This window comes from Salmo salar, chromosome ssa13 (assembly GCF_905237065.1).
Source record: "Salmo salar chromosome ssa13, Ssal_v3.1, whole genome shotgun sequence".
Classification (NCBI taxonomy): Eukaryota; Metazoa; Chordata; class Actinopteri; order Salmoniformes; family Salmonidae; genus Salmo; species Salmo salar.
The window spans coordinates 69,447,516-69,464,731 of NC_059454.1; the positions used below are offsets into that span (position 1 = coordinate 69,447,516).

At 42.3% G+C, this 17,216-nt stretch overlaps 1 protein-coding gene across 4 annotated transcripts in view; it reads right to left on the reverse strand.

Annotated features, from left to right (window-relative positions):
* Positions 1 to 17,216, reverse strand: part of LOC106567652 (roundabout homolog 3) — a 300,880-nt gene that overhangs the window by 33,481 nt on the left and 250,183 nt on the right. For all 4 annotated transcript variants that reach the window (XM_014137191.2, XM_014137190.2, XM_014137193.2 and 1 more), the window contains 3 exons: positions 15,522 to 15,646; positions 11,476 to 11,647; positions 703 to 905 (listed from right to left, as the gene is read on the reverse strand). In XM_014137191.2, the coding sequence (XP_013992666.1) occupies positions 703 to 905; positions 11,476 to 11,647; positions 15,522 to 15,646 (500 nt within the window). The remainder of the gene's footprint in view (positions 1 to 702; positions 906 to 11,475; positions 11,648 to 15,521; positions 15,647 to 17,216) is intronic.

The window sequence follows — 17,216 nt, forward strand, 5'->3', positions numbered from 1 at the left end:
CCACAGAAACTCGACAGCCAATTACTAAGTCAATGAGTCACCCATAAACCATAAAAAAGTCACTCCTGCGGTCCAATATTCCAATATTAATATCTTGCTCTTAATTTGAATGAATTACATTGCTCAGATGTGTGTCAGACTGGACAGCTTGTATGGCCTGTATGCCACTCACTGAGGCCATATCAATATATCAAGAGGACAGGTTGCCGTGGCATCTGAAAACTGGTATGGCTTTCTATTGCTCTAAATGGCAGTCAGTCATAATAATACAGTGAATTAAACTAAGCTAAATACCATTAAGGATGAGTAGTTACTAATTGTGTATTTATTTCTCTTTTTGTCTCTGCATTGTTGGCAAGGGCCCATAAGTAAGCATTTCACTGTCAGTCTTCACTTGGATTTGATTTAGTTGATTGCGTTGCTTTGGAAATAACACTCGGGTGTTATTGCATGCGGTTGCTTAGTGTCACTTAGGAGAGTTACCTCAGACGATTGATATGATGAGACTTGGAGTGCGTTGAGATGCAATGTGAGGTGTTTCATTTCATATGCTATTATGCAGGGCGTGAAGGCATTTACAGAGGAGGAGGGAAAGAGAATTGTTTGGAACGTTCTTTCTACATTTATGAGAATCATTGAGAACATTATTTTTAAGTTCTTAAGAATTATTGGGAACGTTCTTTGTATGTTCTTTTCAGGTACCTGCAGGTTTGTGATCTGGAACGTTCCCTTCTCCATCAGGCTGACACGCTCGTCACCCAGTATCCTTTGGCCGTCCTTCTCCCATTGGATGCTGGGCAGAGGGTTACCCATCACGTGGCACTGCAATTGAGCGGTGGAGCCTGGTGCCAACGTTTGATTGGCTGGCCCTTGGCGGATGATTGGCGGGACTCGGTCGGAGGGTGCTGTGTGGGGGAGGGAAGGAGGGAGAGACAGAGAGAGGGAGAGAGTGGGTAAGAGTGTGCATTAAGAGAGTGTGTACCACTGGTCAAACACTGGTTCAATCAACATTGTTTCCACGTCATTTCAATGAAATTATGTTGAACCAACGTGGAATAGACGTTGAATTGACATCTGTGCCCAGTGGGTCGTTGAGTGTATTCCATAAAAACACTATCCTAACCATTTTCAGCATGGAGTCCACCTCGAATTCTGTTGGGACATAACTCTTCATATTAACCAGTGTAAATCACTAACGGCAGGCACGGTGGTGTAAAAATATGCAGACGTAAAATAACGCAGCTCTCAGCGAGTCAACAAACCCCCTGCTCCTGCCCCATTTCACATCCAATCAATGACATAGATCTCTTTTGCTCGAGCATGTAGCAATCTAGTTTTTCTCTGTTGCTCTAGAGACGATTTATATGTGAAATAAAACAGCGGTTCAATGAAGTTGGCATTTATTGGTTAGATATTAAAGGGATAGTTAAATAAAAATACTACAATTTCAGTGTCTAGTTTAACAAAACCGTGTGGATTGCAGTCACTCCTTGTCCGTAGACTGCTTTCAAGGCATGGAAAGAAATATCTAAATATTAATTTAGCAGAACCTGTCCCGGTAATGTCAACTTTCAGTCAAAAAAAGTCTACCCATGGCAGTTACTCTACTGAACTGTAGTGTTTTGCCAGTGCAGGCCTTTATTTACCATAACATCTTCACTCATATTGCTTTCTCCCACTGTACAGCATTGTTATGGCTTAACACGTCAAAGTAGCGCTGAATAATTTATTATTTGTTTGACTAAACCTGGAAAATTCTTCTTGAATCGGGGAGGTGGAGGACCATGAATAAGTCATTGACGAGTCAATTACTTTGGCATTTACCATTCCCTCTCCAGTATCAAACAGTTCTGATGGTAAAACCAAGGACATTAGACTGCTGGGATTGGGTACATGCTGAGATTAGGTTTGCAATATTGGGCTTTGTTCCAAGAGGCCAGGAGGATACTTATATGAATAAACATCATGGAAAGGAAACATAATCTTTCACAACATACCACCAAGGTTGTGGACTCAATTCCTGCATTAGTCCACATTCTAAGTGGGTTTGGTTATGTCTGTGCTAAATAGCCATATGGCGTAAGTGGCTTCACTTAAGATACAGTACATATCGAAATGACCTGCCTTCATAGAAGCTAAAAATGGAAAGGAGGAGCAGAGTATGTGTGTGGATTATTGTGTTTGAGTATTTATGTGTGTGCGCGCGTTTGTGTGAAAAGGGAACAGTGTCCACTACACAGTCAGATATGAAGTATAATTACCTTTTGAAGTGTATTGACATTTTCTGCATTGACTAGTATCGAGCAATATAGAACATACAGATGTAGGATCTTAATTTTATCACCCTGTTGTTGCAGGACATTTCCTGCACAGCAGGAGATGCAAACTTGTAATGTATTCACATTTTTAAAAGGCTTATAATGTTTGTCATTTCCACTTAAAAATGGCAGACTTGATATGTCCTAACACATAACCTAGAAAAATGGCCTTGAATTATAATCCACATAACAATTCACATTTCCTGTTCAAATGAAGATCCTACATACAGTATTATGTAAGTAGTACACAGTACATCCATAGTGTACTCCTTGTTTAACCCCTTGGCACTAAATCCCATCCCTCCATAGACTGTTTACCCTGTAGTGAAACACAGGCCCTGGCTATATACTCACTAGACCACCATGCCCTGCAAACAGAGGCCAGCCAATGTACATATATGGATCTGCTCATGCCACCTCTGTATGTCTGTGTGCACACCATCATGTAAACACCACTGTGTGTGTGCTGACATCTTACAGAGTAACATTCACGAACTATGACTATGACAAAGGGAAAATGAAAAACGAATATTAACTGTATATCGGTTAGCATAACGTACAAGTGCATTGTCGTCTGTATGGTAGGCAGGGAACGGCTAGCTAAGCTACAGTGCTTTGAGGCAGATGCGGAGCACAGATACATCTAAACAACAGTTTATCCCCTTCCTTACTGGGCGCGGCGCGATGAGGGGAGCATATGTTCCCGGCGAGGTTAATTTGCATAGCGCCATTGCGACTTGTCCTGTTTGATTACGTCTCGCTTTACCTCCTGCTGTTCGCTCATTTGGGGGACTGGGGGGGGGGGCGATGATTTTTAATTTGGGGCGGCTTTGAAGAGTTTTTAATTTATTTAGGTTTAAGCAGTTGTGAAGGGAGTGATGGAGGGTGGAGGGACTGGCAGGGGGGGTAGTCCATGGGCCAAACCCGCAGTCCATGAAATATGTCCAAATAAAACAAGGCGATAAGGTAGTCGGAAAAAGGATGCTTCCCAATGGCACCCTATTCCCATTAAAGTGCACTACTTTTGACCTAGGGCTCTGGTCAAAAGTAGTGCACTATAAAAGGAAGAGGATGCCATATGGGATACACTCAAAGTGTTAGAAGGTAATGGGATTTGAATGTGGGGTTTGTATGAGGAAGGTGCTGGGTTGGGTTTGGGAGGTAGGTTAATTGAAGCCAGCTGTGTGTGATAGTGAGCCCTAGGGGGTAATCAACTTACTCTAGAGCAGGTATTCCCAAACGGATGTATGCGTACCCCCGCGGGGGTACGCCAAATAAAAATGTGATTCACATTTTTATTTTTTTCATTCACATTTTCAAACAGTCCATTTATATTTTCCAACGGGGCTATACATTTGGGGGGGTTTTCCTCGCCTGAGTAGCCTCGTTTCACTGCCAAAGATAAAATGAAACCATCTAGTGTTCAGCGAAATAACAACAAAATGTCAAATACAGGTAGCCTAGTCAAATAACTTACATCCAATCACATTAATCGTTATTCTCTGGCGGGAATTCCACTAACGGTCCATATGTAGCCAAACATAGCTGCTGCTCATTCCGTTTGCTCGAAAATGGTAAATGGTTAAAAAAAGACACATACCAGCTCTGCTGGTAGTACTGCTACTACCAGCAGTACTACTGTACACCTGCACCTCTCGACGACACAAGTTGTTCTGCTTCCACGAGCACATCCAATGGTAGCATCAGTAAATCTACATTTATTGTTAGCCCAGCTAGCATGGACACTGACAGTTGTGAATCTGATGCAGCCGAAAAGCTACTGCCCCTTTACCCAGGAAAGCAACGAACAACAGACAGGGAAGTTGGACCATGGAAGAGGCGCAAATATGATAACAACTACATTGATTTGGGGTTCACTTATATTTGGAGTAGTGCCATTCGTCAGCCGCAGTGTGCAAAAGTACTATCTCACAACTCGATGAAACCTTCACTCTTCCTTAGAATTTTAGAAACAAAACATGCCAATTACAAAAATAAGCCACTGAGTTTTTTTTAAACGACTTTCGAGTAGTAAGACTTGTATAAAAGCAACAGATACCATTATAAAAAGGGGCTAGAAGGGTCTTATATGGTGAGCTACCGAATGGCTAGGACAGGCAAGCAACATACTATTGTGGAGGACTTAATTGGGACGGCAGGTAGCCTAGTAGTTAGAGCATTGGACTAGTAACTGAAAGGTTGCAAGATCAAATCCCTGAGCTGACAAGGTAAAAATCTGTCGTTCTGCTCCTGAACAAGGCAGTTAACCCACTGTTCCTAAGCTGTCATTGAAAATAAGAATTTGTTCTTAACTTCACTAGGGTAGGGGGCAGCATTTTGGATGAAAAGCGTGTCCAAAGTAAACTGCCTGCTACTTGGTAGATTTGGATAGAAAACACTCTAAAGTTTCCAAAACTGTTAAAATAATGTCTGTGAGTATAACAGAACTGATATGGCAGGCAAAAACCTGAGAAAAATCCATCCAGGAAGTACTATTATTTTGAAAGTCTGTTTTTCGATTGAAAGCCTATCCACCATGCAAAGACTTAGGACCCAGTTCACAATCTCTATTACTTCTTCTACATGTGGCCAGTCTTTAGGCATTGTTTCAGGCTTTTACTCTGAAAAATGAGGGAGATACAGCACTTTCAATGAGTGGACAGTGGAAATTTCCAGACATGAGTCCGGGAGCGTGCCTTTCTTGTTTCTCCTTTTCTATTGACAAAGCTTTTGTCCAGTTGAAATATTATTGAATTTTTATGACAAAAACAACCTGAGGATTGATTTTAACCATCGTTTGACATATTTCTACAAACTTTTATTGTACTTTTTTGATTTTTCATCTGTCTGTTGTGACCGCGCTTTGTTCCAATGGATTGCTAAACAAAACGCACCAACAAAACTGAGGTTTTTGGACATAAAGAGGGACATTATTGAACAAAACTAACATTTATTGTGTAACATGGAGTCTTCGGAGTGCAACCATATGAAAATCATCAAAGGTAAGTCATACATTTTATCACTATTTCTGACTTTTGTTACTCCTCTTCTTGGCTACTGTTTGTAATGATTTGTCTGCTGGGCGCTGTTCTCAGATAATCGTATGGTTTGCTTTCGCCGTAAAGCCTTTTTGAAATCTGACACAGCGGTTGGATTAACAAGAAGTTTATCTTTAAGCTGATGTATAACATTTGTATCTTTTATGTATGTTTATTATGAGAATTTCTGTTTTGTTGAGTTTCACGCTCTGCAATTTCACCGGATGTTGTTTGAGACAGTGGATTATTGAACAAAACGCGCCAACAAAACTGAGGTTTTTGGATATAAACAGAGACTTTATCGAACAAAACGAACATTTATTGAGTAAATGGGAGTCTTGTGAGTGCAAACATATGAAGATCATCAAAGGTAAGTGATTCATTTTATCCCTATTTCTGACTTGTGTAACTCCTCTACTTGGCTTGTTACTGTTTGTAATGATTTGTCTGCTGGGCGCTGTTCTCAGATAATCGCATGATATGCTTTCGCCGTAAAGCCTTTTTGAAATCTGACACCATGGTTGGATTAACAAGAAGTTTAGCTTTAAACCCATGTATAACATTGTATGTTGGAAAGCTCCTTTCATCCCCCTCTTCAAAGGAGGAGACACTCTAGACACAAACTGTTACAGACCTATATCCATCCTGCCCTGCCTTTCTAAAGTCTTTGAAAGCCAAGTGAACAAACAGATCACCGACCATTTCGAATTCCACCGTACCTTCTCCGCTATGCAATCTGGTTTCCGAGCTGGTGACGGGTGCACCTCAGCCACGCTCAAGGTCCTAAATGATATCATAACCACCATCGATAATTGACAGTACTGTGCAGCAGTCTTAATCGACCTGGCCAAGGATTTCGACTCTGTCAATCACCACATTCAACAGCCTTGGTTTCTTCAATGACTGCCTCACCTGGTTCACTAACTACTTCTCAGATAGAGGTCAGTGTGTCAAATCGGAGGGCCTGTTATCCGGACCTCTGGCAGTCTCTATGGGGGTGCCACAGGGTTCAATTCTCAGGCCGACACTTTTCTCCGTATATATCAATGATGTCGCTCTTGCTGCGGGTGATTCTTTGATCCACCTCTACGGAGATGACACCATTCTGTATACATCTGGCCCTTCTTTGGACACTGTGTTAACGAACCTCCAAATGAGCTTCAACGCCATACAACACTCCTTCCGTGGCCTCCAACAGCTCTTAAATGCTAGTAAAACGAAATGCATGCTCTTCAACTGGACTAGCATCACTACTCTGAATATGTGGACAACTATAAATACCTAGGTGTCTGGCTAGTCTGAAAACTCTCTTTCCAAACTCACATTAAGCATCTCCAATCCAAAGTTAAATCTAGAATCAGCTTCCTATTTCGCAACAAAGCCTCTTTTACTCATGCTGCCAAACATACCCTCGTAAAACTGACTATCCTACAGATCCTTGACTTCGGCGATGTCATTTACAAAATAACCTCCAACACTCTACTCAGAAAATTGAATGCAGTCTATCACAGTGCCATCTGTTTTGTCACCAAAGCCCCATATACTACCCACCACTGTGACCTGTATGCTCTCGTTGGCTGGTCCTCACTACATATTCAACGCCAAACCCACTGGCTCCAGGTCATCTATGTCCTTGCTAGGTAAAGCTCCACCTTATCTCAGCTCACTGGTCACCATAGCAACACCCACCCGTAGCACGTGCTCCAGCAGGTATATTTCACTGGTCATTCCCAAAGTCAACACCTCTTCAGCCTCCTTTCCTTCCAGTTCTCTGCTGCCAATGACTGGAACGAATTGCAAAAAAAATAAAAATCACTGAAGTTGGAGACTTACAGTTGAAATCAGAAGTTTACATACACCTTAGCCAAATTCCCTGTCTTAGGTCAGTTAGGATCACCACTTCATTTTAAGAATGTGAAATGTCAGAATAATAGTAGAGAGAATGATTTATTTCAGCTTTTATTTCTTTCATCACATTCCCAGTGGATCAGAAGTTTACATCCACTCAATTAGTATTTGGTAGCATTGCCTTGTTTAACTTGGGTCAAACGTTTCGGGTAGCCTTCCATAAGCTTCTCACAATAAGTTGGATTCAATTTGGCCCATTCCTCCTGACAGAGCAGGTGTAACTGAGTCAGGCATGTAAGCCTCCTTGCTTGCACACGCTTTTTCAGTTCTTCCCCCAATTTTTCTATAGGATTGAGGTCAGGGCTTTGTGATGGCCACTCCAATACCTTGACTTGGTTGTCCTTAAGCCATTTTGCCACAACTTTGAAAGTATGTTTGGGGTCATTATCCATTTGGAAGACCCATTTGCGACGAAGCTTTAACTTCCTGACTGATGTCTTGATGTTGCTTCAATATATCTACATGATGTTCCTCCCTCATGATGCCATCTATTTTGTGAAGTACACCAGTCCATCCTGCAGCAAAGCACCCCCACAACATGATGCTGCCACTCCCGTGCTTCACAGTTGGGATGGTGTTCTTCGGCTTGCAAGCCTCCCCCTTTTTCCTCCAAACATAACGATATTATGGCCAAACAGTTCTATTTTTGTTTCATCAGACCAGAGGACATTTCTCCAAAAAGTATGATCTTTGTCCCCATGTGCAATTGCAAACCGTAGTCTGGCTTTTTTTATGGCAGTTTTGGAGCAGTGGCTTCTTCCTTGCTGAGTGGCCTTTCAAGTTATATCTATATAGGACTCATTTTACTGTGGATATAGATACGTTTGAATCGGTTTCCTCCAGCATCTTCACAAGGTCCTTTGCTGTTGTTCTGGGATTGATTTGCACTTCTCACACCAAAGTACGTTCATCTCTAGGAGACAGAACACGTCTCCTTCCTGAGCGGTATGACGGCTGCGTGGTCCCATGGTGTTTATACTTGCGTACTATTGTTTGTACAGATGAACGTGGTACCTTCAGGCACTTGGAAATTGTTCCCAAGGATGAACCAGACTTGTGGAGGCCTACAACTTTTTTTCTGAGGTCTTGGCTGATTTATTTTTATTTTCCCATGATGTCAAGCAAAGAGGCACTGAGTTTGAAGGTAGGCCTTGAAATACATCCACAGCTACACCTCCAATTGACTCAAATGATGTCAATTAGCCTATCAAAAGCTTCTAAAGCCATGACATCATTTTCTGGAATTTTCAAAGCTGTTTAAAGGCACAGTCAACTTAGTGTATGTAAACTTCTGACCCACTGGAATTGTGATACAGTGAATTATAAGTGAAATAATCTATCTGTAAACAATTGTTGGAAAAATTACTTGTGTCATGCAAAGTAGATGTCCTAACCGACTTGCCAAAACTATAGTTTGTTAACAAGAAATTTGTGGAGTGGTTGAAAAACGAGTTTTAATGACTCCAACCTAAGTCTATGTAAACTTCCAACTTCAACTGTATATCTCCCTCACTAACTTTAAGCGTCAGCTGTCAGAGCAGTTTACCGATCGCTGCAGCTGTACACAGCCCATCTGTAAATAGCCCATACAACCACCTACCTAACTCATTACCATATTTTTTTATATTTTTTTTGCTCTTCTGCACACCAGTGTTTCTACCTGCACATCCTCATCTGCACATAAATCACTCCAGTGTAAATTTCTGAATTGTAATTACTTCGCCACTATTGGCCTATTTATTGCCTTACCTCCTTATTGACTGTATTGACTGTACGATTGTTTATCCCATGTGTAACTCTGTGTTGTTTTTGTCGCACTGCTTTGCTTTATCTTGGCCAGGTCGCAGTTTAAATGAGAACTTGTTCTCAACTGGCCTACCTGGTTAAATAAAGGTGAAATAAAAATAAATGTAAAAAAACTTGTGTATTTTCTGCACTATGCAATGATATGGGCAGTGACCATGTAACGCTTTTACAACATACTGCACTGGTTATTAAGGGGCAAAGTATTGACACATTGTTTTTAATTGAGAGAAGACCTTAAAGTTCTCTTTACTGACCATCATTTTCACTTGTCTGACCGCTTGCAAGATGACGAGTTTCTTACATGACTGCTTTATCTGGGTGATGCTTTTTCTCGCCTGAATGATCTGAACCTAGGATTACAGTGTCTCTCCACAACTATATTCAATGTGCGGGACAAAATTGAGGCTATGATTAAGTTGGAGTTCTTCTCTGTCTGCATTAACAAGGACAACACCCAGGTCTTTCCATCATTGTATGATTTTTTTGTGTGCAAATGAACTCAATGTCAAATGTGATATAGTGAAGCACCTGAGTGAGTTGGGTGCGCAATTACGCAGGTACTTTCCCGAAACGGATGACAAAAACAACTGGATTCGTTATCGCTTTCATGCCCTGCCTCCAGTCCACTTACCGATATCTGAACAAGAGAGCCTCATCGAAATTGCAACAAGTGGTTCTGTGAAAATTGAATTTTATCAGAAGCCACTGCCAGATTTCTGGATTGGGCTGCGCTCAAAGTATCCTGTCTTGGCAAATCGTGCTGTTAAGACACTGATGCCCTTTGTAACCACGTACCTACAGTATGTGAGAGTGGATTCTCAGCCCTCATTAGCATGAAAACTAAATACAGGCACAAACTGTCTGTGGAAAATAATTTAAGGCTGAGACTCTCTCCAATACAACCCAACATTGCAGAGTTTTATGCATCCTTTCAAGCACACTCTTCTCCTGAACCTGTGGTGAGTTATGCACAATTTTTGATGAACAAATAAGGTTTTATGTGTAAGACGGTTAAATAAAGTAAGTAAAATTATTGATTATTATTATATTATTTGTGCCCTGGTCCCATAAGAGCACTTTGTCGCTTCCCACGAGCCGGGTTGTGACAAAAACTCACACTCATTCTTATGTTTAATAAATGTATTGTATAGTGTGTGTGTGGCAGGCTTACAATGATGGCAAAATATAACATTTGAGAGTGCGCTGACCCTGGTGTTAGAGAGGGTACGCAGCTGGAGGTTAAATGTTTTAAGGGGTACGGGACTATAAAAGGTTTGGGAACCACTGCTCTAGAGAAACTCATGCTAGGTTTCTGTCGTTAGAGGTTAGTGTGCAATCACACACACGCAAAGGCACACACTCGCAAAGGCACACACAGGCACACAAATTGAAACACACACACAGACACGCACACTCATTGAGGCTGTTTTGGATGCTTTGGCATGACTTGTGTTTACGGCACTGTGGGAATCCAATCTTTAACGAGACAGTCATTACTGTACAGCCTCACATGCACCGAAGCACAATGCCTTTGCCTCAACACATTCTGTGTTCCAAAGCAAATCGTTTGAGGTAAGTCAACATAAACATCTGCCTAGAATCTATGGGCTATCTGTAGATACACTGAGTATACCAAACATTAGGAACACCTTCCTAATATTGAGTTGCACATTTTCAGATCGCTGCAGCTGGCGACTGGAACGAGCTGCAAAAAAAACACTTAAACTGGACAGTTTTATCTCAATCTCTTCATTCAAAGACTCAATCATGGACACTCTTACTGACAGTTGTGGCTGATTTGCGTGATGTATTGTTGTCTCTACCTTCTTGCCCTTTGTGCTGTTGTCTGTGCCAAATAATATTTGTACCATGTTTTGTGCTGCTACCATATTGTGTTGCTACCATATTGTTGTCATGTTGTGTTGCTACCATGCTGTGTTGCCATGTGTTGCTGCCTTCCTATGTTGTCGTCTTAGGTCTCGCTTTATGTAGTGTTGTCTCTCTTGTCGTGATGTGTGTTTTGTCTATATTTATTTTTTATTTTTGTATTTTTAATCCCAGCCCCTGTCCCCGCAGGAGGCCTTTTGGTAGGTCATCATTGTAAATAAGATGTTGTTCTTAACTGACTTGCCTACTTAAATAAAAGTTAAATTAATAAAATAAAAATGTATGCTTTGAGCACTCAGTGTATGTGCTGTGACTGAGTGTGGGTGTGTCTGTCCCTGACTTGTGTGTATGAGCACGTTGATATACAACAGATATATTTGTGTATCTTCACTTGCATGTTTATGTGCTATCATTTGTGTGTACATTCATCTGTCCCTGAACACTTTTTCAATATATTTACGACAGATCTGTGAGTGTGTGTGTGTGTGTGTGTTTGTGTTTCTCCCACAGACACTCACCACTCTCAACCTCCAGCAGGGCCTTGGTGAGGATGCTCCCGGCCACAGAGATGGCCTGACAGATGTAGTATCCCGAGTCCTCACTGAGGACGTCTGTGATGGTCAGCTCCCCGCTCAGAGACACAGAGTATCGGCCGGACTGGGCAGCTTCCTGGATGGGGAACAGCAGGATCTGGGGAGGCAGGAAATGACACAACACCACATAACAGGTAGGCTGAAACCAGTCAGCACAGGGGGATAAAACATCACAACACCATGTCACACATCTGGTAGGCTGAAACTGGTCAGCACAGGTAAAGAATATCATCATTTCTTACTGTAATTTGTACAAGCTACCTTCTTTTCACTCTGTCATTTAGGTTCGTATTGTGGAGTAACTAAAAAGTTGTTGATCCGACCTCAGTTTTTTCCTATCACAGCCGTTAAACTCTAACTGTTTTAAAGTCACCGTTGGCCTCATGGTGAAATCCTTGAGCGGTTTCTTTCCTCTCCGGCAACTGAGTTAGGAAGAACGCCTGTATCTTTGTAGTGACTGGGTGTATTGATACACCATCTAAAGTTAAATGAATAACTTCACCATGCTCAAAGGGATATTCAATGTCTGCTTTTTTTTTATTTTTACCGATCCACCAATAGGTGCCCTTCTTTGCGAGATTTTGGAAAACCTCCCTGGTCTTTGTTGTTGAATCTTTGTTTGAAATTCACTGCTCGAATGAGGGACCTTACAGATAATTGTATGTGTGGGGTACAGAGATGACGTAGTCATACAAAAATCATGTTAAACATTATTATTGCACACAGAGAGAGTCCATTTAATGTATTATGTGACAAGCAAATGTTTTATACTGAACTCATTTAGTCTTGCCATAACAAAGAGGTTGAATACTTGTTGACTCAAGACATTTCAGCTTCAAATGTTTAATGAATTTGTAAACATTTCTAAAAACATAATTCCAATTTGACATTATGGGGTATTATGTGAAGGCCAGTGACACAAAAACTGTAATTAATTCATTTTAAATGCAGACTGTAACACAACAAAATGTGGAAAAAGTCAAGGGGTGTGAATACTTTCTGAAGGCACTGTATGTGTGTGTGTGTGTTTGTTACATGCATGCAGTGTAATACACTACCAGTCAAAAGTTTGGACACACCTACTCATTCAAGGGTTTTTCTTTATTTTTACTATTTTCTACATTGTAGATTAGTGGGGGAAAAAGTGTTAAACAACTGAAAATATATTTTATATTCTTCAAAGTAGCCACCTTTTGCACACGCTTGGCATTCTCTCAACCAGATTCACCTGGAATGCTTTTCCAACAGTCTTGAAGGAGTTCCCACATATGCTGAGCACTTGTTGGCTGCTTTTCCTTCACTCTGCGGTCCAACTCATCCCAAACCATCTCCATTGGGTTGAGGTCGGGTGATTGTGGAGGCCAGGTCATCTGATGCAGCACTCCATCACTCTCCTTCTTTGTCAAATAGCCCTTGCGCAGCTTGGAGGTGTGTTGGGCCATTGTCCTGTAGAAAAACAAATGATAGTCCCACTAAGCACAAACCAGATGTGATGGTGTATCGTTGCAGAATGCTGTGGTAGCCATGCTGGCTAAGTGTGCCTTGAATTCTAAATCACCATCACACCTCCTCCTCCATGCTTCACGGTGGGAACTACACATGCGGAGATCATTCATTTACCTACTCTGCGTCTCACAAAGACACAGATGTTGGAACCAAAAATCTCAAATTTGGACTCAAAAGACCAAAGGACAGATTTCCACCGGTTTAATGTCCATTGCTCATGTTTCTTAACCCAAGTAAATCTCTTCTTGTTATTGGTGTCCTTTAGTAGTGGTTTCTTTGCAGGAATTTGACCACGAAGTCCTGATTCAAGCAGTCTCCTCTGAACAGTTGATGTTGAGATGTGTCTGTTACTTGAACTCTGTGTATTTATTTGGGCTGCAATTTCTGAAGCTGGTAACTCTACTGAACTTATCCTCTCCACCATAGGTAACTCTGGGTCTTCCTTTCTTGTGGCGGTCTTCATGAGAGCCAGTTTCAGCATCCCTCTTGATGGTTTTTGCAACTGAACTTTAACATTTCCGGATTGACTGATCTTGACTGACCTGAAATTCCACAAATGTACTTTTAACCACGCACACCTATTAATTGAAATGTATTCCAGGTGACTACCTCATGAAGCTAGTTGAGAGAATTCCAAGAGTGTGCAAAGCTGTCATTAAGGCAAAGGGTGGCTACTTTGAAGAATCTCAATGTTTAACACTTTTTTGGTTAGTGCATGATTCCATATGTGTTATTTCATAGTTTTGATGTCTTCACTTATTCTACAATGTAGAACATTTTAAAACTAAAGAAAAACCCTTGAATGAATAGGTGTGTCCAAACCTTTGACTGGTACTGTATGTGTGTGTGGTTTTCGCTGCCTCCAATGTGAATTTCGCGGGGTTCCAGGAGTGCGATGCTCTTTGACTCTGTCCTCGAAGAGGCTTAGAGCTGATCGGTGGAGAGCCCGTGGCTAGAGGTCAAGGGTGAAGGTATAATTGTGTGTGCGATGGAGAGAGGCAGAGAAAGAGGGAGAAAGGGAGGGGTTCACAGTGATGCTTAGAGGGAGTGATAGAGGGAGAAGAGGGTCACAGAGGAATAGAGGGAGGGATAGAAAGAGGGAGGAGAGGGGCACAGAGGGATAGAGGGAATCATTTCGCTGCCCAGAGACAGTTAGACCAAAGAGAAGCCCTCAGTTATGCTCTCCATGGGTCTTGTGCTATTTAGAGCCAGGCAGTTTGGTGTTATCTAACACAGCCCTGGCAGGGCTACAAAGGGGGGCGCTCTCTCTCTCCCTCCCTCTTTCCCTCTCTCTCTGCACCTCCTATACAGTACTCCCACATACAATCCTTCGCTCTTTCCTTCTGCTTTCATCTACTTTTCCCATTCCCCTACCCTCTTTCCCATTGGCAACTCTCTGTTTCTACATCTCCCACTCTCTAGCTATACCAACCAACCCTTCACTCCCTCTTTCCACCTTCGCCCTCTTCATCTCTCTCTCTCTCCATCTCTCCCCCTCATCTGTCCCTAAGAGCGGTGCTACAGGCTCCCATGCACACACTCCCACCAGGCCTTTCAGCATGTTGATGCTTCGCAGAACCCTCTGGATTCTAACAGTGACACACACACACACACACATACTCTCTCCGATGCCTAAGGAGCCTATATACTCCTGGTGAGATCTGCTCTAAAGTGTAATATATCAAGGGGATTGCACATTACACCACAGACACTAGAGTTCACCTGTGTGTGTGTGTGTGTGTGTGTGTGTGTGTGTGTGTGTGTGTGTGTGTGTGTGTGTGTGTGTGTGTGTGTGTGTGTGTGTGTGTGTGTGTGTGTGTGTTTATGTTTTTAATCAGACATGACGCCATATACGCCATCTTTTGTGGACCCCAGGAAGAGTATAGCTGCTGAGTTAAAATACTATCCAACAATTCATTCAATGTGTGTGTTTCTCAGTGTGACTTGCCCAGGGACTGCGCTCAACTGAGAGAAAGCAGAGCCTGATAGCGACATTCAACGCTAGCAGAGCCAAGATCATGACAGATAGACTAGATAAGGTTCTCCTTAGGATAACCTTTATTTAACTAGGCAAGTCAGTTAAGAACACATTCTTATTTAGAATGACGGCCTACCCCAGCCAAACCCTAACGACGTTGTGCGCCGCCCTATGGGACTCCCAATTACGGCCGGTTGTGATACAGCCTGGAATCGAACCAGGTTGGTGGTCGCATGGCCATTTTTAAACCATGTTTTAATGATACCAATGAAATGTGTTTATATTGTACCAGTTTTCATAAGGAGGTTTATATTATGTGTGGGAACTGTATCCACCATCAACTTTTTACTTATCTGTATCCATGGAAGCCATTTTGTGCCAAAACCATGCTGACTGAACACCAGTTTCCACAGTGGAGTGGTCATATTGGTGTATACAGAACAACTGTGACCTGAGCTGATACAATATTCCATGGTGTGTGTCTTACCTGGCTGCCTTCTTTCTGCCAGAACACAGCGGGTGGAGGGTTGCCCTTGGTGCCACAGAGGAAGGTTACGGTGCGACCCTGGGCTGTGATCTGGTCCCGGGGTCGAACAACGATCTGAGGGGGCACTGTAGAGAGAGGGAAGAGTATGTTAGAATATCTAAAAAGATGTGCATGTTTTTATTTCTGCTGGATTGTGTGTTAATTCATTTCTCTATGTCAGGATGTGTGTGTGTCCACGTGTGTGAGTGACCCTTTCTTAATGTGAGTGTGTGTCAGGTCTGCATGCACTGTGTATGTCCACCAAGCTGTCACCACTGACACTGTGCACGTGTGTAATTCTTAGGGGCCCACCAAAACACTGTGTGATGATAACAGTTCATCCCTTTCTATATAACACAAACACTATGGGCACACACACACACACACACACACACACACACACACAGACACACACACCTCTGTTTAAAATCACCACTTTGACACCCAAACCAGCTCAAAGGGCTGTGTTTTGAAATGTCAGAAAGAGGACAAAGCATTGACGGATAACAGAGATGCAATGAGGGTGCTTTGTGTGTGTGGATTTCTAGTACATACTTGACAATTTCTTGTACACACTTGTCTTCATTGAGAAACTCCATGTAGGCAGAAGCACCACCACATTTAACATTGATAAAGAGCTTTACAAAATGAGTACTGGTCGGTGCAGTGATAGAACTGAGCATCACTTTCATGTCGCTACAGCGACGACATTCGACTTGTGCACGGTTTCTCCAATTACAATTTCTTCACATATTACATCTGTTTTCATGGGCTCGTGTTTTGAAGCCCTCTCGAGAAAATACTGTTCATGTCGAAAATCCATGCTATTACAAACTTGCTTCCTCATATTATCGTTGCGATGCTGACCCGAGCACGAGCCACTGCAGCTAATAGGACTAGGATCGTTTTTTTAAAGCTCTACTTACAAGAATGTGACCCAGTGTAATTTGCAGCTAGTTAGCACTGGCTAGTTGAATTCTCATTGGCCTCTGTGTCCTTGCCAAAAGTATAGGATCATTGGAGCCGGCTCTTCTATATGCTAATTGGCTACCATATATCGGCTGCTGGAGGAGCATATAGAGGATCCCACTCTGCCTCTCTATCCAACCCAGTCACGTACATCTTAAACTAGGACACAAATCTGGAAGTTGGGGGGTCACTTCTTGATCAAGGACCTTGTAAAAATGATGTATTTGAAAGACAATAATAATAAAATGGGAAATAGGGGAGAAACCCCCCCCACTATATCCTCACAATCTCTCCTCCATGAGACCTATCACACCCACGCACGTACCCAAACACACACATACAGCAACCTCTTGATTGCTATTGATCACACCACGAGCTATTGGCTCATTTTGCACGGAGGGACTGAATGTGTAATGATGTAACCTTTGCCCTTGTGGTGCCTAATTGATTTCTCATCTCCCTGCCTGATCCCCCTCTCTTATTTCCCTTTCACTCTCAATTGGAGATTGAGAGGAGGGGAAGGGAGGGAGGGTGGAAAGAAATGTATTGAAAGCCAGGGAGTAGAGAGAAAGGAGAGGTGGTGTGTGTGTGTGTGTGTGTGTGTGTGTGTGTGTGTGTGTGTGTGTGTGTGTGTGTGTGTGTGTGTGTGTGTGTGTGTGAGTGTGTGAGAGAGCTGGTCCTGGGGCT